The following is a 26,971-nucleotide window of genomic DNA, read 5'->3' as shown; positions in this document are numbered from 1 at the left end:
ATACAGTACTTGCTATGTGGAAGACACAGTTCTAAGTGCTTTGGATGTATTAATCATTTAATTACAAACTCGATTGCAAGAATTAACAATAAAAAGCAGGAAGGCAAAGACAATGCACTGTCTTCCCAGTCAAAAACCATTACCGGTAACCAGCAGTAAAAAAGAGAAGCTCAGAGGCACTGAAATTGCAACCGGCTCCTTTAATTCTCCATAGCGGATGGGTGGGGCCAGGCCCACCCACATTAAAAAGGCTGAAGGCTCCCAGCGCCCTACCCCGCCCGAGGCGCAGAGCCTGAACCAAGGCCACGTGACGATGACAGACGGCACTCTGGCTTTCCTGGAGCAGTCTCTATGGTATTCTTCTCAGCACACCCATCCCTTTGGTAGCGGCAGTCACGTGACAGACTCCGGGTTTACGGCAGATGCCCACGTGATCCTGGCCTGCAGTCGGGTGGCTGCGGTGAGATACCTGGGTTCCTGAAGGGCGGGTGGTTAGGTCGTAACTACTGCCCTGCCGGCTGACTCTCCGAGCGGCCGGGCTCGGAAGCCACGAGCCAGCTGAGGCGTTCACCGCTTAGTGCCTACCGCACGGGTCAGCTCTTTCTGCCACCTCCGCCTTCGCGGTCCTCACCTCTTTGCGGGTGAAGTTACCTTTGGGTTTCCAGACCTTGGGGCCTGAGGCAAAAACTCAGGACGAACCCCTAATCCACCTCTCTTTTCCTGTCATTCTCCAACTCTTACTTTGTACCACGGAATCACTTGGCCTTAGAGCTAGCCAGCTCGGCCCTGCCTTGAGGCCAGGTTCGGGAGATAAAGGTAACCGTGGGGAAAGCGGCCCCCCAGTGGACAAAGGCGGAGGCAAGAATAGAGCAGGCCTGAGGGCCATAGGCGATGAGAATAGGCGGTTGAGGGGTGAAAAAGAAAACAAACAAACAACAACAACAACAAACCCTGAAGAGTACTGAAGATTTAGAAGGGACTGGAAAGGACTTGTTGCGCAATGGAAGAATCTGACTCTGAGAAAACGATGGAGAAAGAAAATCTGGGGCCGAGAATGGATCCACCACTAGGGGAACCGGAAGGATCGCTTGGGTGGGTGAAGAGTATTATGTCAAAGCTGGAAGTGGGGGTGTTCAAATTGAAGAGAGTATTGTGAATTAGAACACTTCTCCCCACCCCACTCCATGATAAATTGCTTTGATTTACCAGTAATGTTGATTGGTATTATGCTTTGGACGACAGGATAAACTGGAAAGCGAATTGGTGCTAACTGAGCAGAAACAACCCTTGGGAAGGGGCTGATATTCCTGGTGGTGGTGCTGGGAGAGTGTTCTAATTAAAGCAGTTCTGAGTTGCTTTGAATTATCAGTAAAGGAGATTTGCTGTCACCAGGTTGGAGATGGAAAGACTAGAAAGAAGATTTGCATTTCCAGGTCAGAGCTTGAGGGTGCTTTCTGTGCCAATTTGTACTGAATTTGAGACCTACATCTACTTTGTGCCTGTGATGAGTGAAATAGGGCTTGGAAGGACAGCTGAAGGACTAAAAAGATACTTCCAGATTTTAAAATTAGGAGGCTGAATGTTTTTTATAAATAGAGGATATTCAATACTCAGTCCTCAAGTAGAGGATATCAGTATACTCTATTTTTTTAGAAATAGAAGATATTGTTTGATTAAAGCAGCTGTGTTGCTTTGGTTAATTTAAGATGATGAAAAATTGAATCTTGAATTTTAATGGCTCATTTGTATTCCTAAATAAATCTTCCTAGGAGTTCTCTCTTGAACTTCTAATTAGGAGATAGCATACACACAGTTTTATAATTTAGGAAAATGGGGCCTCTATTCATCTGAGGTCCCACACACACAGCTGTACTCAGCCGTTGTACTAAACATGCTCTTTTGTACCTCCATGTTTATTTATACTTCATTAATTTCAATTTCTAAGGGAATTGGATTATGGAAACTTTTTTGGTTTATATCTGCAGGTGGGTGCTACCAAATACAGCCATGAAGAAAAAGGTAAGACGTGTTAGATACGTCAAAACCATGAAGGTAAAGGTAAGAAGTTGATATTCGGGAACTTCGTGACATATATACACCATCTTTTCTGGACTATTGCAGGAGCCTTCTGTGTGGTCTGTCTGAGTCTCTTCTCCTTGTATGCTATCAGATTTAATTTTTCTAATATGAAAATCTGACTGAGTCATCTACATACTTAAGAACGTTTAGTAACTTCTTTAAGCCCATGGAATAAAATCCAAATGATTTCATGGCCCTTTAAAATCTGTTCCTGACCAAACCCTCTGCCACACTTATGCACCCTATCACAGCCATACGGAATTTATTGTTCTCCAGATTTACAAATTAATTTGCACTTTGTGTAAGCCATATACCACACACCATATAGGCCTCTGTCTGCACATTTATATTTAACCTAACTCAAATGTTACCACTATAAGGTCTTATTGAGTTCTTCAGATGGAATTGGACACACCTTCCTTTGTGCTCTCATAGTACTGTGCCCTACGTTGGGGTTTAGGCAGAATTGCTGAGTGCAGCTCAAGCTAATTTCTTAACCTTTTGGGGCTTCAGTTTCCTCATTTGTAAAATGGTAGTAACAATATTAACTGTATCATAAGATTGTTGTGACGTTTAAATTAGTAAATGCCTGTAGAACACTTAGATCAGTACCTAACATGATTAGCCTTGGTAAGTCTTTCATAGGCAATTGAAAGAGGTACATTGTATAAATTAATAACCAAAGGAAATGTACCATATTTAGCCTTAGCTTCATCTAATAATTCAGTTCTGTAACTACAGTTTGCTAAGGGAATGTTCTTGATGAGCCTGTCTGAAGTTGCTTTCATTGAGAATGCCTAAAAATACAGAAATTTCTACATGATTAAGAACAAAAATTAGCTTGATTTAATCATTCTGCATTGTATACATATATCAAAACATCGCATTGTACCTCCTAAATATAAAGAGTTACTGTTTTTCAATTAAAATTTTAAAGTACAAAAGCAGACTTTTTGTAGCAACTTTAGACTGGCTCAGCAGTGACATTTCCTTAGTGAGATAAAGTTATATAGCTAAATTTTTAGATTAAATCAAGTCTGAGTGTAGTATATTTTCATCAATACTCCTTATATTAGTAATTAGAAATTAGTAATTAGAAATATCTTGGGACTGAAGCTAGAACATAGGTTCCCTTCATTTGAAAAGCAAGGTAAGACTGGGCATGGTGGCTCATGCCTGTAATCCCAACACTGTGGGAGGCTGAGGCAGGTGCATCACTTGATGCCAGGAGTTCAAGATCAGCCTGGCCAACATGGCAAAACCCTGTCTGTACTAAATATACAAAAAAAAAAAAAAAATAGCCGGACATGATGGTGCATGCCTGTAATCCCAAGCATGGGATGGCTGAGGTGGGGGGCTCAGGTGGGGTGGCTGAGGCATGAGAATCACTTGAACCCAGGAGGCGGAGGTTGCAGTGAGCTGAGATCATGCCACAGCCCTCCAGCCTGGATGATAGAGCGAGACTTGATCTCAAAAAAAAAGTAAGAAAGAAAAGGAAAGCAAGGTAATTGGAACTATATTTCATAAATTCTAGATTTGAAAGTACTCTCAAAAGTCACTTTACTAAATTCCCTTTTAGTACGAGAGTATACAACATCGTTGACAAGTGCTCTCTTGTGAGATGCTGACATTGACAGGAAGGCTGCTTACCTTCATGAGGCTACCCTTTCCCTTGGACAGTTCTCACTGTCAGATACTCTCTTGCTTTCTATATTTGTTTTGATAACTTGCTTGTTCTTTTGATGTACATACTTTGAGCATCTGTTGTATGTTAGGCATTGGAGGTATGAGGGGACTCTCTCTCCCCTTCCAGAGCTCAGAGTCTTCTGAGAGAGAAGGACAGACCTCCCAAAATAAGTAACTGCAATGCATTATAGTCTTTGCAATGAAATAACAGTGCCATGCGAGGACCGAGGTAAGACACTTAAGTCAGCCTAGAGCATTAGACTCAGAATATCTTCTTGCAAAAATGATTACTGAACCAAGTCTTGAAGGATAACTGCAATTTAGCTGAAGGAAGAAAAGAGAATGGATAGTTTACTGGCAGAGAGTACTGCGTGAAGCAATGGCACAGATGCAGGACCTCCCAGAGGGCTGGGAACAATCAGAGGGACTACCAGCAGTTCAATTAAGTGTGGCTGTAAGCTAAAAGTTTCAGGCCAGGAGGGACAGGAGATGAGGGATGAGAAGTAAATAGACTAGATCAAGGAGGGTCTTATATGTAGTCTAAGGACTTCATCCTGCAGGCCATGGGAAGCTTTTGGAAAGAAAAAGGAGGGGCAGTAATAAGTGGAATAAGAGCATAGAGGTAAGTGGAAGGGGTGAGATCAAAGGCAGAGGTGGAAAGATTGACCTTGAGCAGAAGGAGGAAGAACTTTCAGTTATATTGCAATCCTCTGCTAGGTAATTCAGTTAACAAAACATTGGGTTATGATAGAACAGGGTTTAGTTTCTTCTAAACGTGGTATTTTTCTAACCTGTTTCTGAACATATTAACGGTGCATCTTAATAGCATAAATTCAGTGTAATTCTGTCACCTAAACGATGTGTGTCCTGTGACAAGTAAGTGCCTGGCTCCTGGAATTCTAAGTATCTCTGCATTCACCCTTGGTTGGGAAGAGTTTAGTTAGTTGTGAGTGTCCGCACCAGGTTGTTGGTACTGTCAGTTCAGGAAAATATCAAATCCAGGAGAGAAATAGATCCCTTTAGACTTGATTTGCTCTAGATTGCTAACTTTTTTCCTTTCCTTTTCCCTACTTTGTCCTTAGGTGCTGTTGATGGGTAAAAGTGGGTCTGGTAAGACCAGCATGAGGTCTATTATCTTTGCAAATTATATTGCCAGAGACACACGTCGCCTTGGCGCAACAAGTAAGATGTTTTATCTTATTGTAAAGTCAGGTGATCTTAACAATTAATAATCTGCATAACACACTTGGTTGCAGTACCTTGGGGATGCAGAGAGGTTGGGGGATTTATTATGGAGCATGTTTACCCTTTTTGCATTTGTTTTCAAAGAGGTGTGGCCTAATTCCAGTTACTACTGCTTGCTGTCTTGGGGGAGGTTCTTTTCTTTCTAGGTTTATGAAGTGGATTGCCCTTGTCCAACTTTTTGTTTATCCTGCTATTTCTTAAACAAGCATTGTTTGTTCGTCTTGTGGGGAGAGTGTTTTTAACTCTTATACAAAGGGAAATCCATAGGTATTAACAAGCATAACAGTAAAATATCCTAAGATTTTTTAAAGCAGTAGTTACACCTTGTCTTCGTTGAAAGGTAAATTACGGTGGTGGGAAGGAAAGAAGTTAACTTGATCTGTACTCTGCTACTTCTTTTCCTGGATACACATAGATGATCTCATTAGAGTTTTGGTTCTGACTTAGGGAATATGTTGTTGCCTTTTATAGTTTGAGTGTTAGTATGTACTAATTGGGCTGCCATGGACAGTGAATGTAGGATCCTGGGAGAGCCCTTCTGTCTCTGGGTTGTACTGCCATTTCATTCTGCAGCATTCAAGCATTTCTGGATTCTGCTTGGTCCTTGATTTTTAGGGAAAGGCCACCCACTACTCTATACAGTTCCTGAAGTTTCAAGAACAACATTTTAAAAACACAGTATGTTTCAGACCCTAGGAAATAAAGGAGAAGGAAACCCCATTTCTGTTCTTATGGTGCTTGGAGTGTAAGTGTAGACTCTCATAATTGGGTCAGCTTTGTTGACTAGAAAGCTGTTTCTTGAATGTATATATATATATATTTTGAGATGGAGTCTTGCGCTCTATTGCCCATTTTGGAGTGCAGTGGTGCAGTCTTATCTCCTGGGTTCAAGTGATTCTTGTGCTTCAGCCTCACGAGTAGCTGGAATTACAGGCACCCGCAACGACGCCCAGCTAATTTTTGTATTTTTACCAGAGACGAGGTTTCACCATGTTGGCCAGGCTGATCTCTAACTCCTGACCTCAAGTGATCTGCCCGCCTCGGCTTCTCAAAGTGCTGGGATTACAGGTGTGAGCCACCGTGCCTGGCCTATGTCTTTTTTTTTTTTTCTGTTAGCTTCTTCTCTTTCTGTTCTCTTAAGCCTCTACAAATATTTGAGGATAGTCAGTGTCTCAGTTTGTCCTAGCCATCTCTTGCCTCACAAATCTTTTTTTTTTTTTCTTTTTGGAGATGGAGTCTTGCTCTGTCATCCAGGCTGGAGTGCAGTGGCATGATCTCAGCTCACTGCAGCCTCCACCTCCTGGTTCAAGGGATTCTCCTGCCTCAGCCTCCCAAGTAGCTGGGACTACAGGTGTGTACCACCACATCCAGCTAATTTTTTTTATTTTTAGTAGAGATGGAGTTTCACCATGTTGGCCAAGCTGGTCTCGAACTCCTGACCTCAGGCGATCCGCCTGCCTTGGCCTCCCAAAGTACTGGGACTAAAGGTATGAGCCACCATGCCTGGCCATCTTGCCTCACAAATCATGTCTTCCTTAAGTTAAAAATGTCCGGCTCTTCCATCTATTTCTCATTTGACATATTTTGAAACATTTTTGGGGACTTGTTCAAACTTGTTTACATTTTTCTTATGGTACTGAGAGTTAGATGCAGGTGGAGTCTGATCAGGGCAGAGTGGGCCTATCACATCTCTTATTCTGGACATTACATTGCTGTTAGCACAGTCTAACATGTATCCTCCTTTTTTGGAGTAACTTTCGTTATGAGGAGTCTTACTAAAAAACTCTTTCAAATATGTTCAAATTCCCTTTCAGATATGTTGTTATTAAAACACATACCCTTCTGGCTCTTGTGCAGTTAATATTTTGAACCAAAGAATAAATGCTTACTTCTATTAAATCATTTAGTTTTGTTTGTTTTAGCCTATGATATGTTCCTGTACCCTTTGTTTGTTAACTGTGAAATCCAGAAAAAGTCCAATCCCTTTTTCCTCATCCATAAAGAAAGGGATTGGATCCTATTTTCATTTTAGCTACTTATTCTCTTATCTGATATATTAACTATCTTTCCTAACTCTAATATCTGATACATTAGCTATCTTTCCTAACTCCATGGAGTTTGTACATTTGATGAATATCTCATCTAGTTTTCATCTAAGTCATTGATCAAAAGTTTTGGTCAGGATAGTGTCCTGTGGCCTCTATAATTGACATCTGTAGCTCTGGCCTCTGGAAAGTCTACCTGTCCAAACTTCTCTCTGCTTGATTTGATAGATTAAAACTTTTTTTTTCTTTCAAGTTAAATATCTGGGCCTAATTACTCTTATGGTTTCAGTAGATTAGAGGAAGCTAATGGTTATTGAACAACTGTTATTTGTCAGGCATTTGTGTACTGTTTTATTTACTTTAGTTCTCATGTTAACTTCATTTTTATAGAGAATAAAGAAGGAGGTACAACTGAGAAGTTAATATCACTCAGCTAGGAAGTATCAGAGCTGGAATGTCAATCTATGCTCTTCCTTTATTCCTTATGCCACATTCTATCTAGCTTACCCTGTGCTAACAATTCCTGGCAGACTTATTTTTATTTCTGTTTTAAATTCTGCACACTTTGTTGAAGCCCCTTTTTTCTAGTCCAATTGCTGTTGCTGTTTTTATATAGCTAATCAGAGTTGACTTATTACCCTGAATCCAGAGAACAGTCTTGCAACCATTTCAGAGCTATTCAAACTGCTTGAAATAGTTTTGACATAACCTAGCAGCCTTATTGTGAACAGAATTTTGCAAATTATATGAACCCTATACATTAAGGCAAACCATTTATTCAGCAAGTACTTTTCTGGAACTTTTTATGTAGCAGGCACAGAGAACGGGACAGAGCTCTTGCCCTTAAGAATATCTCAAGCAGGACCTTTATTACTAATACTTTGTTAGTAATCATTGTATCTCCTTCCAGGTAGTGAAAGTATACTTTAAAATATTACGTTGGTCTTAAGGCTTTAGGATATCATCATTAGCTAGTTTGTCATTGCTAAAGAAATACCTGCGTTCTATTGCTAAACTTACAGACAAGTTCAAAATACATATATAGTGCATTGCTTTTTACTTGATAGTCCTCTTTATGTAGTTGCTGATTTTCTTTAAAAGTAGTAAGAGTACTTTTAAAATATTACATTGATTTTAATGTTTTAGTGTTTTTCTAGTTTCTCATTGCTGAAAATAGTCCAGTTTTATTTTGTTTAACTTAGAGCCTACTGTGTTTTGAAATTTGAAGTAAGAATACATGATGGTGATATTATTAATTTATTAGGGGGCTGCTAAAATGTATTTGTTGGAACAGTAAACTTGTCAATAAAAATGATTATGAAGTATTTTAGTCTTAAACACTGTTGACGGCTCCAAGATTTCCTACCTTCTCAAAATTCTCTGTTCCCTTGGCTTTTATTTAATGCTCTATTACCCTGGTTTTCTTCCATTATCTTTAACCATCCCATCCCTCTTTAAAAAAAATCTTTATCATAGTATTTTCTTCTTTCTGCCCCGTAAGTGTGTGTCATTCCCCAAAGCTCTGTTCTTGGTTCTTTTTAATTGTTCTTGTGATAATAGGGTAGGAAGACTAGGAGAGCTAGAGAGCCATATATGGAAGACATGAGACTAAAGACGGAAGCAGGAAGTGGGTGGTTAGATCATAAAATGTCTTGTAAGCCAAGTTAGATAGTAGGAACTGAGCGTAGAGAGAGTTTTAAACAGAAGAGCGATATTTTACAGGTCCCAGGGATTAGGGAAAATGTTAAAAAAAAAAGAAAAGAAAAGCAACATGAGCAGATTTATATTTTATTATTTTTAATTTTCAGTTTTAATTACAAAAGTAGTACTTGTGAAAAATTCAAACGTTACAGACGTGTAAAAAGCCTCTTTTCTCCCTCACTCTCAGGCCTGCTTCCTAGGGACAACCACAATTAGTAGTTTTGAGGTTATCCTTCTGGCCCTTTCTTTTCTGGGTGTATACAATCATGCGTATGCAGAGAGACATGGTTTTATTCTTTTAAATAAGGATAAAAATCTGCATTTTGGAGAGAGATCACTCTATCTGTAATATGGAGGATAGATTGGAGGGAGGCAAGGCTAGAAACAGGTTGATAAGTTAGGAAACTATTTTAATAGACCAGGTGAGAGATGATGGGGGCTTGATTTGGGCTAGGGTGATGATAGTGGATATGGTGAGAAGCAAATGGATTTGAGACCTATTTAAGAGATAGAGTCAGCTGGGCTTTCTGGTAGATTTAGGGAGAATGATGAGGAAAAAAGTGGACTGAAGGATGAAACTGAGGTTTTGGCTTAGGCAACTGGTTGAATTCACTAAGATAGAGAAGACTGAAAGAGGAATAGATTTTGTAGGAAGAAAGGGGAGATGATGAGTTACATATACTTGGATACATTGAGTTTGGGATACTTGTGGTTTATTCAAATGGAGATTTGTAATATATGTCAGAAAGGTAGGAGAGAAATCTGTCCTAGAGATACCTGTTTCTGAGTCGTCATTGTCCAAATGGCAAATAAAATACTAAGAGTAGACTAGCTTGCCTTGGGGAAGGTGGCCAAGGATGGAGTCCTGAAGAACTCCAACATTTAAGGGACAGAAAGAAGAATAGGAATTGGAAGGGAGGATCTGCCAGAGAAGTTGTAGGTATGATAATCAGAGACCAAGAGAAGAGAATTTTTTGAGAAGAGAGTAGTCAACAGTGTCATGCTGCAGAAAGTAAGACAAGGACTAAAAAGTCCACTGGATTTGGTTATGGGGCCATTGGTCGCTTGATGAGAATAATTTCTATGATATGGGAGTAGAAACCTGATTTCTATCCCATGTGCCCCACGTCTAAACAGTCACTGACTCCTGTCACTTCTTTTGTTATTGTCTTTCCCTTTCTCAGTAGCACTTCTTTCCATTTTTTTTTAGTACTAGACCGTATACATAGTCTTCAAATTAATAGCAGTTTGAGCACCTACTCTCTCGTAGACTCTGTTGGAAATACAAAGACATGTAAGATATGATTCCTTTTCCAAGGAGGGGGAAGTAAAGGGGAGAAGGGAAGTAGTTTGAGCACCTACTACGTGCCAGGCACTTTATGTATGATAATTCATTGAATCCTCATAGTAATCCTGTGAGGTCAGTGCTATGCCCCGCCACCCCCTTTCTTTTTTAATAGAGGAGGAAACTAATACTCAGAGCTTAAGTGACTTGCCCAAGGTCACACAGACAGGTACAGCTGATATTTGAATGAAGATGTGTTCGATTCCAAAGCCTGTGCTTTTTAAAATAATGCTCTGCTGCTTGTGATGTAGTTTATAAGAAGATAAAATTGCACAAAAGTTAGATGGCAGTCAATTTAAGCAACAGCTTTGAGATAGTCATAGGAGAAATATCACTGTGTGATATGATAATTCTTAGACTTTGATAAATTTTCAGGATAAAATCTTTCATTATTACTCCTTGGGGTTTTTAGTGCCTGGCAGAGAGTAGATGCTTAATAAGTGTTTGAATGAATTCAGAGGGAGAGATGACGGTAAGTAGGGGTAGCCAGGCAGGGCTTTTAGAGGAGGTGGGATTTAGGCTGGCTCTTAAAAGATGAATATATTTTGAAAGAAAGATGGGGAGGGCTTTCAGGCAGATGAACAGAATAGGTGAAGAACAGAGGGGAGGGAAGTGTAACTCAGAGGTCGCAAACAGGCAGCCTATATCCTGTAGGTGTGTTTTGTTTGGCCCATGTGTTTTGTTTGGCCCAAAACACATCTAAGGCCTGTAGATGTGTTTTGTTTGGCCCATGTGATGTTTTCTAAAAATGGGAATTAGTTATCAACATGTAAAAGTTTTCATAAAAGTGTGGATTTGCCACTACTGCTGAAAAACTTAAAGATCTGGTAACCCAGAGCCCCCATTCCTGCATGGCAAATGAACCAGAGCTGAGTAACTGCTGCTCACTCTACTATCTCATTGGGTAGATGTTTACACTCCATATCTGGCCAACTTTGCTCATATACGGTTACTGGCCTGGCCCCTGTTAGCAAGTTTGCGACCCCTGGTGTAAAGTATTTTGGGGGTTGGGGAGGTAGTGGGGTTTGGGAGGACTGTGAATAAACCAAATTGGGCTGGAGTGAAAGGCTTTATTAATGTGGATCATTGGGGAATGTATAGGTAGATTGGAAGCCAAATTGTGAAGGACCTTGAATGCCTTCCCATAGGCATGGAGGAGCCATTGAAAGTGTTTTGAATGGGGAGTGACATGTTCAAAGTAGTGTTAAGAAGATGAGCCTGGCAGTAGCCTGTAGGATGAAGTAAAATTGAGTAAGGCTTTTTGGTGGGGAGGTCAGTTATGGAGCTATTGTAGTAGTGTAGACATGAGATGATAAGGGACTTCCTTAATGTTTGTGGTGGGTTATAAAATAAGGAATGGATTTGAGAGAGATTACAAAGGATTAGCAATGTACTGAATGTGGATAGAGGAGTCAAAAGTGGGAAAAAGTTAGGGTCATTAACTGGAAAGGAAATCAATAGCAGGAGTTCATTTGGTTATGTTTTATGTTTGGTTTTTGTTACTGTTTTTTTTAAATTTTGTGTGTATGTGAGGTTGGTGGGGGCAAGTGGGACAGGGAAGACTGATTATGTGGTATATATCTATTACATGTTGAAATTTTAACAGTATTATAATTGGAGATTGTTTCTGCTCTAAGTATTAAACTACTAAAAAGTAAAATGACTTACATGAGAGCCAGTTCTGTAGCTCAGGGTAGTTTAGGTGCCTACCTTGCCACTAAACCGCACTACTCAGCTGAAAATCACCTTCTTGTTGTGGCTTTGAGCATTTCACTCCACTTTGGTCCTTCTAAATTTCATGGGTTAGTGCTTTGCTTATTTTGAATTTCACTTCACCTGCTATAATTACTAGATTTGTCATATTTGTCTTCCAGTTGATGTAGAACATTCTCATGTTCGATTTCTGGGAAACCTGGTGTTGAACCTGTGGGATTGTGGTGGGTAAGTACCATCTGCTTACTTGTTTGTGAAGCTGATGTCAGTAATCATGGCATCTAGTATATCAGCATGGCGAGTACACCTAGAGTAACTATCATTTGTAATAGATTGTATAGAAATTACTTTAAAATTGACACTTGAGTCAATAAACATCTCTGACTTTTATGGAGTTGTGAAAATGCCCTCTGTATGTGACATGTTTAAATAGCACTAATCCAAGCTCCATCTAGGTATCTGTAGTTTGGGATAGATTATCCCCTTTTGTGGAGGAATAAGTTAGGTTTCTGTCTCAGGCAGCCTGACACCAGTGCTGAGCTCTTAGCTGTCACACCATACTACTTTGTTCTTAGTTATAATATGTCAGTAATTTTCTCCAGGTAGTCTCAATACTGTAGATCAGACACTGAGCACACATTCTCTAGCTAAGTTACCTACTTTTCGGAAGAGTAGGAGTTAGCTCTTCCTCTTATGAGCAAAGTATTCACCACATATTCCATCACAAATGTACACACACTGTGGATGTATGCTGGCTATGGTGCATCTCTGTGCTGAAGGAGCAGTGTGCACTGCACAGTGGATAGGAGCATAGGTTTTGGAGTCAGATTGGGGTTTGTACCTCAGCTCTGTTAGCTGTGTTATCTTGGGTAAATCATTTAAACTCTCTGAGCCACAGTTTCTTCATCTGTACAGTAGTGAAGGCAATGGTACCAGCTCATAGGGTTGTTTTGATGATTTAGTAAGATAATTTATACAAAGTTGCATAGCAGAGTGCCTCACAAAATACATAGATATTGTTAGCTCAGTGTATCTCCGCTCTTAGCATAGAGCCAGCCATAGGGTGGGTGCTCAGTGAATATTTGTTGAAAGAATAATGCAATAGCTAAATACTCTTTAAGAAAATGACTCCATTCCTGCTAGCAGATGGATCACTTAACATCCTAGCACATATCTCCATACAAATCCTTCCTCATTATCATTGGTTCTAATTTTCTAATCTGTGTTAAGACATTAGTCCCAAGTCCCTTGCTTTTAGGCACTAAGATGTGATGATCTTCATTTTTACAGATAAGGCAACTGAAGTCCAGGGAGATTATGATTCTGCTGAGTTCACACAGCTAATTAATAGCAAAGTGCAGGACTAGAACCTAGGTTCCTGACTTTTTTCTCCTACTACCGGGTGCTACTGTTTTCTGCTGGCCAAGTGGTAATTGAGAACTTCCTGGAAAGCAGCACTTAGCCTAACGAGCAAAGAGCAACATTCTGTTCAAAAGTTACCATTGGAGTCATTTTAATATAGTTTAGAATATTTGACTATTGAGTTATTCATTCAGCAAATTTTCATTGAGTACATAACACTCTATTAGAAGCTGGGAAACAATGAAGAATAGTAACAGACGTGGAACTTACTGTCTAGGGAAGTGAATGGTATTAATGACAAACTCACAAACAAGTGTAATAACTTGTGGTAAATGTTAGAAGTAAGAGGAATGTATTAATATAAGAGTCTATGCTTAGTGGATTGACCTGTCAGGAGGCCATGGGTAGTTTCTGTGAGGAAATATGGATTGAACTTAAATCTAAAGAGACAAGCAGGAGTTAACTAGATGAGGCGGTGTGGGGTAGCATCTGAGACAGAGTGAACAGCATGTGTAAAGGCCACATAGTGGATAAACCATGTGCCACTTGAGGAATTGAGAAAAAGTCAGTGTGTTTAGAACATAAGGAGAGGGGCAGAGAAATGGATCTGGTACAGGAGAATCAATGGGACCTGGTAAGAAACAGAAAAGGGGCTGCACCAAATGGTTGACATGCTTTGCAAACTTCTTTTGTTGGCTCAAGTTGTGGCTCAAGAGGTGAGAAGGTAAGGCCAGACTTATTTGTTATGATTTGCCCTTTAAATTGAAGCCTTAAGATTATCTTTCACATTGATCAAGCCAACAAAAATAGGTTATAAGGAGGAGTGATTGAATTGAGGATTTGCTTACTATATATATATATATTTTGTCTATCAGGCAAGACACCTTCATGGAAAATTATTTCACTAGCCAACGGGACAACATCTTCCGAAATGTGGAGGTTCTGATTTATGTCTTTGATGTGGAGAGCCGCGAACTGGAAAAGGACATGCACTATTACCAATCATGCCTGGAGGCCATTCTGCAGAATTCTCCAGATGCCAAAATATTTTGCTTGGTACACAAAATGGATCTGGTACAGGAGGATCAACGGGACCTGGTAAGAAACAGAAAAAGTGCTGCACCAAATGCTTGACATGCTTTGCAAACTTACTTTGTAGAGGTATAGGTAAATTTATACCATTTTTTTTCAGGAATAAAAAGTCAGCAGAAGTTTTCAAAGTAAAGTTTTGTCATTTACTTTAACTAAACACTCTTTTAAACACATTTTCAATAAGGGAAAGATTTATTAGTAAATAATTTTCAGAATTAGGCAAGGAATCTGTCCAAGTGATCTCACTAAGCAGCATTTATTTATTTTTAAAATATATTTGCTGCCCCAGTTTTATTGTCCTTCAAAGCAGGGAGATAGTGTCAAGGTTAAGACCCACTAGGAGTGAGATGAAGAGAGGTTGCTGCTTTCATTAGATTGACTTAGGAAACTGGTATGTACCAGTTCAAGTGCCAACCACAGTGTGTTAGGCACTATGCCAGGTCCCTTGTAATTTCACTGATTTACTAGATTTCTCTTTTCTGACATGGGAGTTAGTACACACAAATTTAAACCAGAGAAGGCACAGTAGCGGTGATGTCACCAAGATAGTGGAGTAGGAGATAACCAGTCTTCATTCCCCTACAAAAAAACAAATATAGATAGCTATCCACAAACCAAAATAGCCCCGAGAAGGCTCAAAGGCCCATTATAGAAAGACATAGTAAAATGGGTAAACTCCTGCTTAGCTGTGAGACTCCAGGATTGGCAAGTCATATAGTCTAGCTTCAATACAGTCTGTCTAGTTTGCTCAGTATAAAATAAGAGGATTGGATTTTAAGGTCTATGCTGAATGAGAAGATCCTCCTCTATTTCTAAGGGTATAAAACTAAGGAAAGCAGTTTTAGGATATGCTGGTCATATAGAGGAATACAGTTTCTCTTTGAGTTGGAGTATAAGAATCTAAGGAAATCCTTTAATGAAAGGATTTTTTGGTAATTGCTGTGGAAAGGAATACTTTTTTATATGACTAGTTACAGGATTGCCTCCACTGTTCTAGTGTTTTGGTATTTATAGGTTAGCTTATAGGCTTTCAAAAACCATTTGAAGGGTTCCATATTTGACTCAGAAAACTGCTTTTGATTATTTAGTAGTCTTTTTAGCTCTTTCTCCCTCAACTTCTGTCATTAAGTATTAATTACTATTTAATACCTAATAATATGGTTTTACTTCAGCAGAAAATCATGTATGTAGCTTGGGTCTTGAGTTTGTGAGGTCCTTGTTATTGCTCTTGCTGTTTTATTCTCCTTTGCTTTAAAAATCACTTTATTTGCTAGCCAAAATTGCAGTAAAAAAACTTACAGCATTCCAATAAATGAGCTCCTTTAAACATTTAGAAGTGTTTTATTCACTTGTAATTTTGTGGTTTTTTAAGTATTTTTTATTTATTTTATTATTTCAGTAACTTTATGGTTGTATGTGGTTTTTGGTTACATGGATGAATTTTACTATGGTCACATCTGGGCTTCTAGTGCATTCAACACTTGAATAGTGTACATTATACCCAATAGGTAATTTTTCTTCCCTCAGCCCCCACAACCTCCCCGTTTCTGTGTCTCCAGTGTCCATTATACCACTCTGTATGCTTTTGTGTACCCATAGCTTAGCTCCTACTTACAAGTGAGAATGTGCAGTATTTGGTTTTCCATTCCTGAGTTATAAACAAGAGATAGTTTGACTTCCTTTTTTCAATTTGGATCCCCTTTATTTCTTTCTCTTGCCTGATTGCTCTGGCTAGGACTTCTAGTACTATGTTGAATAGAAGTGGTGAAAGTGGATATAATTGTCTTTTTCCAGTTCTTAGGGGGAATGCTTTAAACTTATCTCCATTCATTTTGATGTTGGCTGTGGGTTTCTCATAAAGGGCTCTTACTATTTTGAGGTATGTTTCTTCTGTGCCTAGTTTGTTGGAGGCTTTTTATCATAAAGGGATGCTGGGTTTTATTGAATGCTTTTTCTGCATCTATTAAGATGATCATATGGTTTTTGTTTCTAATTCTGTTTATATAGCGAATCACATTTATTGACTTGTGTATATTGAACCATGCTTGCATCCTTGGGATGAAGCCCACTTGATCTTGGTGAATGATCTCTTTGATATGCTGGTAGATTAGGTTTGCTAATATTTAGTTGAAGATTTTTGCATTTATGTTCATTGAGTGTATTGATTTGTAGCTTTCTTTTTTTGTTATGTCCTTTCATGGCTTTGGTGTTAGGATGACACTGGCTTTGTAGAATGAGTTAAGGAGGATTCCCTCATTTTCAATCTTTTGGGACAGTTTCAGTTGGATTGGCATCAGTTCTTTGAATGTCTCATAGAACTTGGCTATGAATCTGTCTCGTCCTGGGTTTTTTTTTTTTTCTGGTTGGGAAATTTTGTTTTTTGTTTTTTGTTTTTTTTTTGAGATGGAATCTCGCTCTGTCGCCCAGGCTGGAGTGCAAGTGGCACGGTCTCGGCTCACTGCAAGCTCTGCCTCCCAGGTTCACGCCATTCTCCTGCCTCAGCCTCCCGAGTAGCTGGGACCACAGGTGCCCGCCACCATGCCCAGCTAATTTTTTGTATTTTTAGTAGAGACGGGGTTTCACCACGTTAGCCAGGATGGTCTCAATCTCCTGACCTCGTGATCCGCCTGCCTCGGCCTCCCAAAGTGCTGGGATTACAGGCTTGAGCCACCGTGCCTGGCCGGGTTTTTTTTTTATTATTATTATTACTGATTACGTCTCAGTAATTGTTAGTGCTCTGTTCAGGATTTCTATTTTTTTTCCTGATTCAAGCTTGTGTGGTTGTATATTTCCAAGAATGTATCCATTTCCTTTAGATTTTGTACTTTGAGTGCATAGAAGTGTTCATAGTAGTCTCAGTCATCCTTTGTATTTCTGTGTTATCAGTATGATGTTTCCATTTTCATTTCTGATAGAGCTTATTTGAATCTTCTTTTCTTTATCTAGCTAGTGGTTTATTAATTTAGTTTATCTTTTCAAAGAACCAACTTTTTGTTTCATTGACCATTGTATTTTTTTAATTTATTTTCAATTTTCTTGAGTTCTACTCTAATCTTTGTTATTTCTTATTTCTTTTCTTCTGCTAGCTTTGGGTTTGGCTTGTTCTTGTTTCTCCAGTTCCTTGAGGTGTGATGTTAGGTTGTAAATTTGTGATCTTTTTGACCTTTTGATGTAGGCATTTAGTGCAATAAACTTTGATCTTACCACTGCTTTTGCTATATCCCAGAGATTTTGATAACTTGTGTCAGTATTTTCATTTCAAAAAATTTTATAATTTCCATCTTGATTTTATTTTTGACCCAAAGATCATTGAAGAATAGACTATTTAATTTCCATATATGTGTATGGTTTTGAGAATTCCTCTTGGAATTGATTTCTGGTTTTATTCTGCTTTGGGCTGATTCAATACTTGATATGATTTTGATTTTTTAAAATTTATTAAGACTTGTTTTGTGGCCTGGCATATGGTCTATCTTGAAAAAGTTCCACGTGCTGACAATAAGAATGTATATTCTGCAGTTTTTGGGTAGAATGTTCTGTAAGTGTCTGTTAAATCCACTTGTTCTAGAGTCCAGTTTAAGTCCAGTGTTTGTTTGTTGACTTTCTGCCACAATGGTCTAGCCAGTGCTGTCCATGGGGTGTTGTAGTCCTCCACTATAATTGTATTGCTTTCTATCTCTTTTTCTTAGCTCTAGTAGTTTCTGTTTTTATGAATCTGAGAGCTCTGGAGTTAGGCATGCATATATTTTAGGTTGTTATATCTTCTTGTTGAATTGATTTCTTTATCATTATATAATGACATTTTTTGTCTTTTTTACTGTTGTTGATTTAAAGTCTGTTTTATCTAAGAATAGTTATTCCTGAGGCAGGCGGATCACGAGGTCAGGAGATCGAGACCACGGTGAAACCCCGTCTCTACTAAAAATACAAAAAATTAGCCGGGCATGGTGGCAGGCGCCTGTAGTCCCAGCTACTCGGAGAGGCTGAGGCAGGAGAATGGTGTGAACCCGGGAGGCGGAGCTTGCAGTGAGCCAAGATTGCGCCACTGCACTCCAGCCTGGGCGACAGAGCAAGACTCCGTCTCAAAAAAAAAAAAAAAAAAAAAAAAAAAAGAATAGTTATTCCCAATCGCTTTTGGTTTCCATTAACATGGAATATTTTTCCTACCCAGGATGTACCTTAAGTCTATAAGAATCTTTACATGTTAACTGGGTCTCTTGAAGACAGCAGATATTTGGTTTGTGTTTTTTTTCCATTCTATCCATCTATTATGTTTTAAGTGGCATATTTAGACCATTTACATTCAATGTTAATATTGACATGTGATGTACTGTTGCAGTCATCGTGCTGCTACCTAGTTGCTTGGTTTTCTTCAATGTGTTACAGTTTTATAAGTCCTGTGAATTTTTTGCCTTCAAGTGTTTTTATACTGGTGCATATGACCTTTCATTTAGATATTTAGAACTCCTTTTGCATTTCTTATAGGTCTGGTTCTGGGAGACAAATTCCATCAGCATTTGCTTGTCTGGGAGAGACTTCATTTCTCTTTCACGTATGAAACTTAGTTTTGATAGATACAGAATTCTTGGCTGACAGTTATTCCGTTTGAGGAGACTAAAGATAGGACTCAATCCCTTTTGGCTTGTAAGGTTTCTGCTGAGAAGTCTGCTGTTAGTCTGATGGGTTTTCCTTTATAAGTTATCCAATGCTTTTGTCTCACTCTTCTTAGAATTCTTTCCTTCATGTTGACTTTAGATAGCCTGATGACTTGGTAATGTCTTTTTTATAATGAATCTTCTAGGAGTTCTTTGAGCTTCTTGTATTTGGATGTCTAAATTTCTAGCAAGACCAGGAAAGTTTTCCTCAAATATTTCCTCAAATGGGTTTTCCAAGCTTTTTGCTTTTTTTTCTCCCTCAGGAACACCTGTGATTCTTAGATTTGGATGTTTTATACCTAAGCCCATATTTACTGGAGACTTTGTTCATTTCTTTTAATTCCTTTTTTAAAATTTTTATCTGATTGTGTTAATTTGAAAGCCTTGTCTTCAAGCTCTGAAATTCTTCTTCTACTTGGTCCAGTTATTTCTTTATGTTGGTTTCTAACTTTCTCTTGGATATCATTTAGCAACCTAATAATTAACATTTTGAATTCTTTATCTGATATTTCAAAGATTTTATTTTGGTTTGGATCCATCACTGGAGAGTTAGTGTGATCTTTTTGGGGGTGTTGTAGAACTGTTTTTGCATGTTGCCAGAATCATTTTTCTGGTTCCTTCCCATCTGGGTAGACAATTTCTTCTTATTATTTTTGAATTTATTTCTGATTTTACTGGGTTTTTAAATGTTTTTCTCCCCTTGAGGATGTGACTTTAATGTGTGTAGTGTATGGTCACCTAGCTTTGGCTCTGGGTGCTTTCAGTGGCAAAGACTGTGTATGAGCTCTTTGGTTTTAGAGAATCTTTGTGCAATGGCTTTCTTAGCTGCTGGTTGTAGTAGCAGTGTGCTGGGTGTGTGAGAAGGCTCACTGTCTCCCATGGGCCAGAATGGCAGAGGTCTCATGAAGCTTATCTCATTTCCCCGTGGTGTACATTTTGTTATTTTTGTGAAAAATATACTGGGGAAAAAAATAACAAAGTGCATACCATTGGGGAATGAGATAACCTTCATGAGACCTCTGCCATTGAATAGTTCAGGCTTCATGCTAGTACAGGCACCCACAGGTAAAAACCAGCTGCAGCTGAAGCAGGTGGGTATATGCAGTACCCCATTTGTGGGCAGAAGGCCCAGCCTTGACTGAGCTGGCTGGGGGAGCTCTCAGTGAAATGTACTGAGGTCTTTACAAGGGGACAGAAGGGAGCCATCTCAGCTCCTCTCCCAGGCCAGCAGGAAAGCCATCTGCTTCCCCATCATGCCCTTGTCCCAGTGTTCTGGATATTCAGATCAGACAAGCACCTCTGTTCATCTGCAGGAATGCTGACATTCCATGTAAAGAGGGGTTGTGACTTTACTTCTTGTGCAAGCCTGAACCCAGAGGGCACTCCTCTTGTGGAGATGTAGTCACCCTGAAGTGCTCTAGAAAGACTGTCTATAGGCACACTCATGCCGAGTTCCTGGAAGAGAAGCCCCAGCTGTATCTGCAAGTGATGGGCAAGGGGGAGAAGTTTCCTTCTCTGGGTCCCTTCATGAGCGCTGGAGCTGCCTGACTGCTGGGGTAGAACTGCAGTTTTTCACCACTGAGCATGGCCTTGCACCTGTGCCTCTGCTGAAGGAAACTTCCCACAAGTGGAAACTTCTGGGACTCAAGGCCTGCAGTCTGGTTTCTTTTGTCCCACAGGGTGCTCCCTTGATGTGGTGCACTCCCTGTTCCCATAGGTGTGGTAGTCCTTCAGGGCCAGACTACTGCAAATCCTGCTGCCCATCTGGTCTAGCCACCTTGTGAGGCTTCCACACTCTAAGCTGGTGCTGGGGGAATATGTGCAAGGCATCCGGTGATGTGAAGACAGAAGGATTGAAGGTCCCTGAGCAAAACAAAGTCTCACAATGGGTGCACATCCAGCATGGCACCCACTGCTATAGCTCAGGTCCAGGGGGAAAGTGTGAAGGGACCTTGTGCGAGCAAGGTAATGCCCTTGAGGAGTCCCTAAATCACAACCCACTCTGGTACTTGTGCTCATGAGTGCAAAGAAGTCCTTTTTGAGCTTGGATACCAGCAGTCTGCCGCAAGGGCCAGAGAGGCCAAGAGCACTCCCACCTCCTCTGTCTGCAGATTACTAAGTCTCTGAGGGTTTGATCTCTGCCAGCTTCTTGTTACTTTCTTTTTTCTTTTTGGTGTGTCACAGATTCTTCCACTGAACTCTCTGTAAGCTCCAGCACTCTCCGCTTAACATTCCATTTGGGCTATGATTATTCACCTGTAATTTTGGTTCTTCCTTCTGAGGAGAATTGGTCACTGATGCTTCTTATCAGCCAAGTGGAGAAGCTCTCTGATGCCAAAGGCTGTGGACAGGTCTGCAGGATGTGCAGTGGCTTAGGCTCTGCTCTGAGCTTCAGAGGGGGACAATGTTGGGTAGATCTGGACCAAGCTGCCCTGCCTTCTGGTCTCCCAGCAGGTGTAAGCACAAGCTATGATAAGGGTAGCAGGGGAGTGACATAGACTCTGAAAGATTTCCCTGGCTAAAAATAGCCTTAGTGTGATGGCTTTCTCAAGTCCCAGCTATAGTAGTAATGTACTGGGCACATGAATAGGCTCAAGACCTCCTGATTAGCTGGGATGGTGTGGGTAAATGATGTTAGCTGAGGTCATGCAGAAGTTTTCTCCTTCTCAAGTGGCGTGTTATTGTGTCAGCAGATGTAATGGGCTGCACCAGTTGGCCTCTAGCCAGGAGGTGGCGTTTGTAGGAGAGAGCCAGTTGTGATGATGGCCATGGGATTTGTGCCTGGCTTATGATACCCAGGGGAAGAACTTGTGTCTCAGGCGATGGGTAAGGCCATGGAACTCCCAAAAGTCCCTGTCTGTTGTGTTATGCTACCAGGGCAGGTGGTGGGGCAAAACCGGGTTTGGGCTGGGTCAAACAGATTTGCACTCTGGCTTCCCATGTGTAAGCACAAGCAGTGGTCCCAATGGGGCTTGGAGGGCAGTTCCTTGGCCACTAGGGTAATGTTCCAGGGAGAAGCACAACTGACTCTGCTGCACAAAAGAATCCACATTGGGAGAAGGAGTAGCAGGTGTCAGTGAGACCCACCCAACTCCCACACTCTTGACAAGGTGGGTATCACATCCACAGTCTTCTGTTGGCAGCAGCTAGCTGGATCCCAGGCAGTCTATGTTAAGAATGCCAAACTGCCCCAGGCCATAAGCCTTCCTGCTGCCTGAGACAGAAACTATGCCTTTCAGGCCTCACCTCTCCCTGTTTGTTCACGAAGCTGGGGCACTTAGCTACTGCTCCTGTGGCAAGAGCGTACTTCCCACTCGCCCCTCAGTTCTGGCCGAGGGAGTTTGTCCCCACTCGAGAGATTAGACTGCAGATCTCAGTTGGGAGCATCTCCCATCCTGTGACCACTGCCTGAGTTAGCTGTGAGGTTCCTCTATCAGGAATGGTTTCCTTCTGTCCCCACTGGGGTTTCAGGGTACATGCAAAGTACTTCTCAATACCGCTCTTTTTCGTATACTTCCCACTGCTCACCAAATCAACTCCAGTGCTGGGTAGGGTTAAGGTGTTCCCCTGTGGCCTGGCTTGCTCAGCTTCTCAGTGGGAATGTGTATCAAGGAGACATTCTCTCCCCCTTTCATGCTCTGGAGACTCACAGTGGTCTGCCTGGCTCATGGTGTAGGTTGCTGCCCACCGCTTCTTTCAAAGTGTCTGAAGCTTCTTTCAGTTTTTCTGTTGAGTTCCTGTGTTCCTTCTTGGATAAAATTTTACACTGTGAATCTCTACACATCACTCTGCTATTTCCAAGCAGGTGAGGCCCGCTAACAATGCCTTCAGTCTACCATCTTGGAAAAAAAATCACTTTTGATTAATCATCTTATTATTTTCTAAATGCATATATAAAGATTTCCAAAGATAGATTAATATTCTTCGAGATACTTTAAGCTTAGTTAAGAAAAGTATATTCTTTATTTTATTAAAAATGTAGGCTTAGAAGTTTTAAGGTAAAATGGTTAGTGTACTTCCCTAAATATCCATTTCGGCTAAGATTGGTGCAAAAATAATTATGATTTTGCTGGGTGCGGTGGCTCATGCCTGTAATCCCAACACTTTGGGAGGCTGAGGCGGGCGGATCACAAGGTCAGGAGATCGAGACCATCCTGGCTAATATGGTGAAACCCTGTCTCTACTAAAAATACAAAAAATTAGCTGGGCATGGTGGCGGGCGCCTGTAGTCCCAGCTACTCAGGAGGGTGAGGCAGGAGAATGGCGTGAACCTGGGAGGCGGAGCTTGCAGTGAGCCCAGATAGTGCCACTGCAGTCTGGCCTGGGCGAAAGAGCAAGACTCCATCTCAAAAAACAACAATAATAATTGTGATTTTGAACCATGAATTTTAAATCATTATGATTAGGCTCAAACACATCTTTCTGAATGAAAATAGGAACCATTACAATCAACACATTTTTGCCAACAAGAAACAAATTTGTTTATTCCTGTAGCACAAAAATCTGTGCTTCGGGATTTGACAAACTCTTGGAAAGAATTTTCTGCATCCTGCTGGCTGTGGAAGTATTTTCCCTGCAAAAGGTTGTTGAGATGCTTGAAGTCATAGTTGGTTGGCAAGAGGTAAGGTGAATATGGTGGATGAGGCAAAACTTCATAGCCCAATTTCTTCTACTTTTGAAGTGTTGGTTGTGCAATGTGCGGTCGGGTGTTGTCATGGAGAATTGGGCCCTTTCTGTGACCAGTGCTGGCTGCAGGTGTTGCAGTTTTTGGTGCATCTCGTTGATTTGCTGAGCATATTTATCATATGTAATGGTTCCCCTGGGATTCAGAAAGCTGTAGTGGATCAGACCGGCAGCAGACCAACAGTGACTATGACTTTTTTTGTGCAAGTTTGGCTTTGGGAAGTACTTTGGAGCTTCTTCTTAGTCCATCCACTGAGCCAATTGTCACCAGTTGTTGTATAAAATCCACTTTTTGGTGCACATCCCAATCCAATTGAGAGATCATTTGTTGTTGCATAGGATAAGAGAAGACAACACTTCAAAATAATGAATTTTTTTTTTTTTTTTTTGCTCAGCTCATGAGCAAACCTTTTGAGCTTTTTCACCTTTCCAATTTGCTTCAAATGCTGAACAACCGTAGAATGGTCGACGTTGATTTCTTTGGCAACTTCTCGTGTAGTTGTAAGAGGATCAGCTTTGATGATTGCTCTTAATTGATCCTTGTCAGCTTCTGATGGCTAGCCCCTATGCTCTACATCTTCAAGGCTTGTGTCTCCTTTGCAAAACATCTTGAACCACCACTGCACCATACGTTCGTTAGCAGTTCCTGAGCCAAATGCGTTGTTGATGTTGTGAGTTGTCTCCGCTGCTTTACGACCTGTTTTGAATTTGAATAAGAAAATCGCTCAAATTTGCTTTTTGTCTAACATCATTTCCATAGTCTAAAATAAATATAAAATAAACAGCAAGTAATAAGTCATTAGCAAAAAAGCATAAAGCGAGAAATGGACATTAAAATGATGTCTAACATAACCACATTTACTTAAGAATGTATTCCAATGTCAAATGGCAAATTTCAACAATACAAAAACCGCACCTAGTTATTTTCTATCTGTGTATCTTAGGGTTCTCCAGGGAAACAGAACTAACTAATCGTGTGTGTGTGTATGTGCGTGTGCATAGAAAGACAGGAAGAGACACACACACGCAGAGAGAGGGATATTTATTTTAAGGCCTCCAACTGATTAAATAAGGCCCACTTACATTATAGAGGGTAATCTTTACCCAAAGTCTCCTGGTTTAAATGTTAATCTCATCTGAAAAATCTCATCTGGACTGCTCTTTGACTAAATGTCAGGATACTGTGGCCTAGTCAAGTTAACACATAAAACTAAATATTACAGTCACACCCCTTGTCAACTTGACACTCATACACATCTAATGAAACCATACCTAATCTTCAAATAAAAACAATAACAAGGCCATACTTCCATTTAACACGATGCAGTAATCCTGCATACAACCAAAAATGCAATAATCATTTTCCCAGAAGAGGATGTAAAGTTATTGACTAATGTTTACTCTTCTTTTACATTATAATGTAAAATTAACAATACTTAAATATTATGATATATCATACGATATGTTCATGATAAGGGATTAAAAGGGAAAAACAGACATTTACTTTATATACATATATACATATTCATAACAAAATCAAACTCATGACAATTGCAATTCTCATTTGTATATCTGGTCACGTGATTTTTAGCTGGTCTTTATAACTGCCTTATTCAGTTCCAGGTTACCTTTGCCCACAGCAATCATCTCAGCTTGTTGTATTCTCTGGTGGGGTGACCCAAAGACCGATAGTGGACCTTCCTGAATTGGGCATTGTCATTTTCCATTGAGTTTAATCACAGAGCATGGTATTACTAAGAGATATCCTAAGAGCTCTCCTATATTCCAGAAATACTCTTCTTCCTCATCTCTATTTTGGAGAAGCAATCCAGTTTCCCCATGGTAGTCAGGATCAGTCAGTCCAGTCAGCATAGTAACTTCCTTCTTTGCCTGTTGATTCAGAGGCTTGAGGGACTCAAGGTGGCTGGTTGGCAGTCTTAACTTCCAGTTCAGTGGAATCACTATGTCTCCTGGTAGACACATTTCTGCCTTTGGAACTGAGACCTCTAGGCCAGCAGAGCTTAAGGTCACAGGGGCAAGAAACAAAAATTTTGCTAGTGGGTCACTGGAGTGAGTGGTGGCACTCCAGTTTCCACCCCATGAATCCTCACTATAAAATTAAGAGCACCATTTACTGGAAGCTGATTCAGAGCACATACAGCCTCCTAGAGAACCTTGCCTAGCTCTGCAAAGTGTTGCAACATAGTTGGCACTGTAAATGAGTCTTCAAAAGGCCATTCTAACCAGGTACGATGGCTCATGCTTGTAGTTCTATCTCCTTGGGGGAGGGTAAGGCAAGAGGGTTGCCTAGCCTTGTTGAAATTCAGCCTAGGAACATAGCGAGATGCATCTCTAATTAAAACAAAACAAAAGGCCATTCTGCCATTCTGTCAATCCAGCTGCTTTAGGATGATGGAGAACATGGTAAGACCAGTGAATTTCATGAGGATGAGCCCATTGCCTCACTTTATTTGCTGTGAAGTGAGTTCCTTGATCAGAAGCAATGCTGTGTACAATACTGTGATGGTGGATGAGGCATTCTGTAAATCCACATACGGTAGTTTTGGCAGAAGAAATGGATGCAGGGAAGGCAAATCCATATCCAGAATGTGTAATTCAGTAATCATGTCCCTTCCATGATGGAAGCAGATGAGTGTAATCAACCTGCCACCAGGTACTTAGCTGATCACCTTGGGGGATAGTGCCATATCAGGGACTCAGTGTTGGTCTCTGTTGCTAACAGATTGAACACTCAGTCATGGCTGTAGTCAGATCAGCCTTGGTGAGTGGAAGTCCATGATGCTGAGCCCATACATAACAACCCTGCCACCATGGCCACTTTATTCATGAGCTCACTGGGCAGTTACCTGCATGGTTGGAGAAAGAGGCTGAACAGGTCGTCTTATCTACTTGGTTATTAAAATCCTCTTCTGCTGAAGTCATTCTTTGGTGGCATTCTTATGAGACACAAATATCCTCACATTTTTCACCCATTCAGAAAGATCTGTTTATATACCTCTTCCACAGACCTTTTTGTCACCAATTTTCCAGTCATGTTCCTTCCAAGTCCCTGACCATCCAGCAAACCAGTGGCCATAGCTCATGAATTGATAACTAATTGTACATCTAGCCATTTCTTCTTCCTAGCAAAGTGAACAACCAGGTGGTCAAAGTTCTGCCCATTGGGGGGATTTCCCTTTACCACTTTCTTTCAGGACTGTCTCATAAAGGGGCTGTAGTATTGCAGTTGTCCACTTCCAAATGGCACCTGCATATCATGCAGAACTATCTGTAAACCAGTCCTGAGTTTTCTTTCTCTGTCAGCTGATTGTGGGGAACTCCCCATAAGGCCATAGTTGCAGGCT

At 40.5% G+C, this 26,971-nt stretch overlaps 1 protein-coding gene across 4 annotated transcripts in view; it reads left to right on the top strand.

The window, feature by feature from the left end:
* The first annotated feature begins 321 nt into the window (after positions 1 to 321).
* The window catches only part of RRAGB (Ras related GTP binding B), a 39,037-nt gene continuing 12,387 nt past the window's right edge, over positions 322 to 26,971 (top strand). The window contains exons 1-6 of one of the 4 annotated variants that reach the window (XM_003276329.3): positions 322 to 1,092; positions 1,986 to 2,019; positions 4,848 to 4,947; positions 9,967 to 10,050; positions 11,976 to 12,042; positions 14,052 to 14,274. In XM_003276329.3, coding sequence (XP_003276377.1) covers positions 1,001 to 1,092; positions 1,986 to 2,019; positions 4,848 to 4,947; positions 9,967 to 10,050; positions 11,976 to 12,042; positions 14,052 to 14,274 — 600 coding nt within the window. In that variant the 5' untranslated portion in view covers positions 322 to 1,000. The remainder of the gene's footprint in view (positions 1,093 to 1,985; positions 2,020 to 4,847; positions 4,948 to 9,966; positions 10,051 to 11,975; positions 12,043 to 14,051; positions 14,275 to 26,971) is intronic. The other 3 variants (XM_030807145.1, XM_003276328.3, XM_030807146.1) reach the window with 3 other exon arrangements.

This window comes from Nomascus leucogenys, chromosome X (genome assembly GCF_006542625.1).
Source record: "Nomascus leucogenys isolate Asia chromosome X, Asia_NLE_v1, whole genome shotgun sequence".
Lineage (NCBI taxonomy): Eukaryota > Metazoa > Chordata > Mammalia > Primates > Hylobatidae > Nomascus > Nomascus leucogenys.
This window is presented reverse-complemented; position numbering and strand designations above follow the sequence as displayed.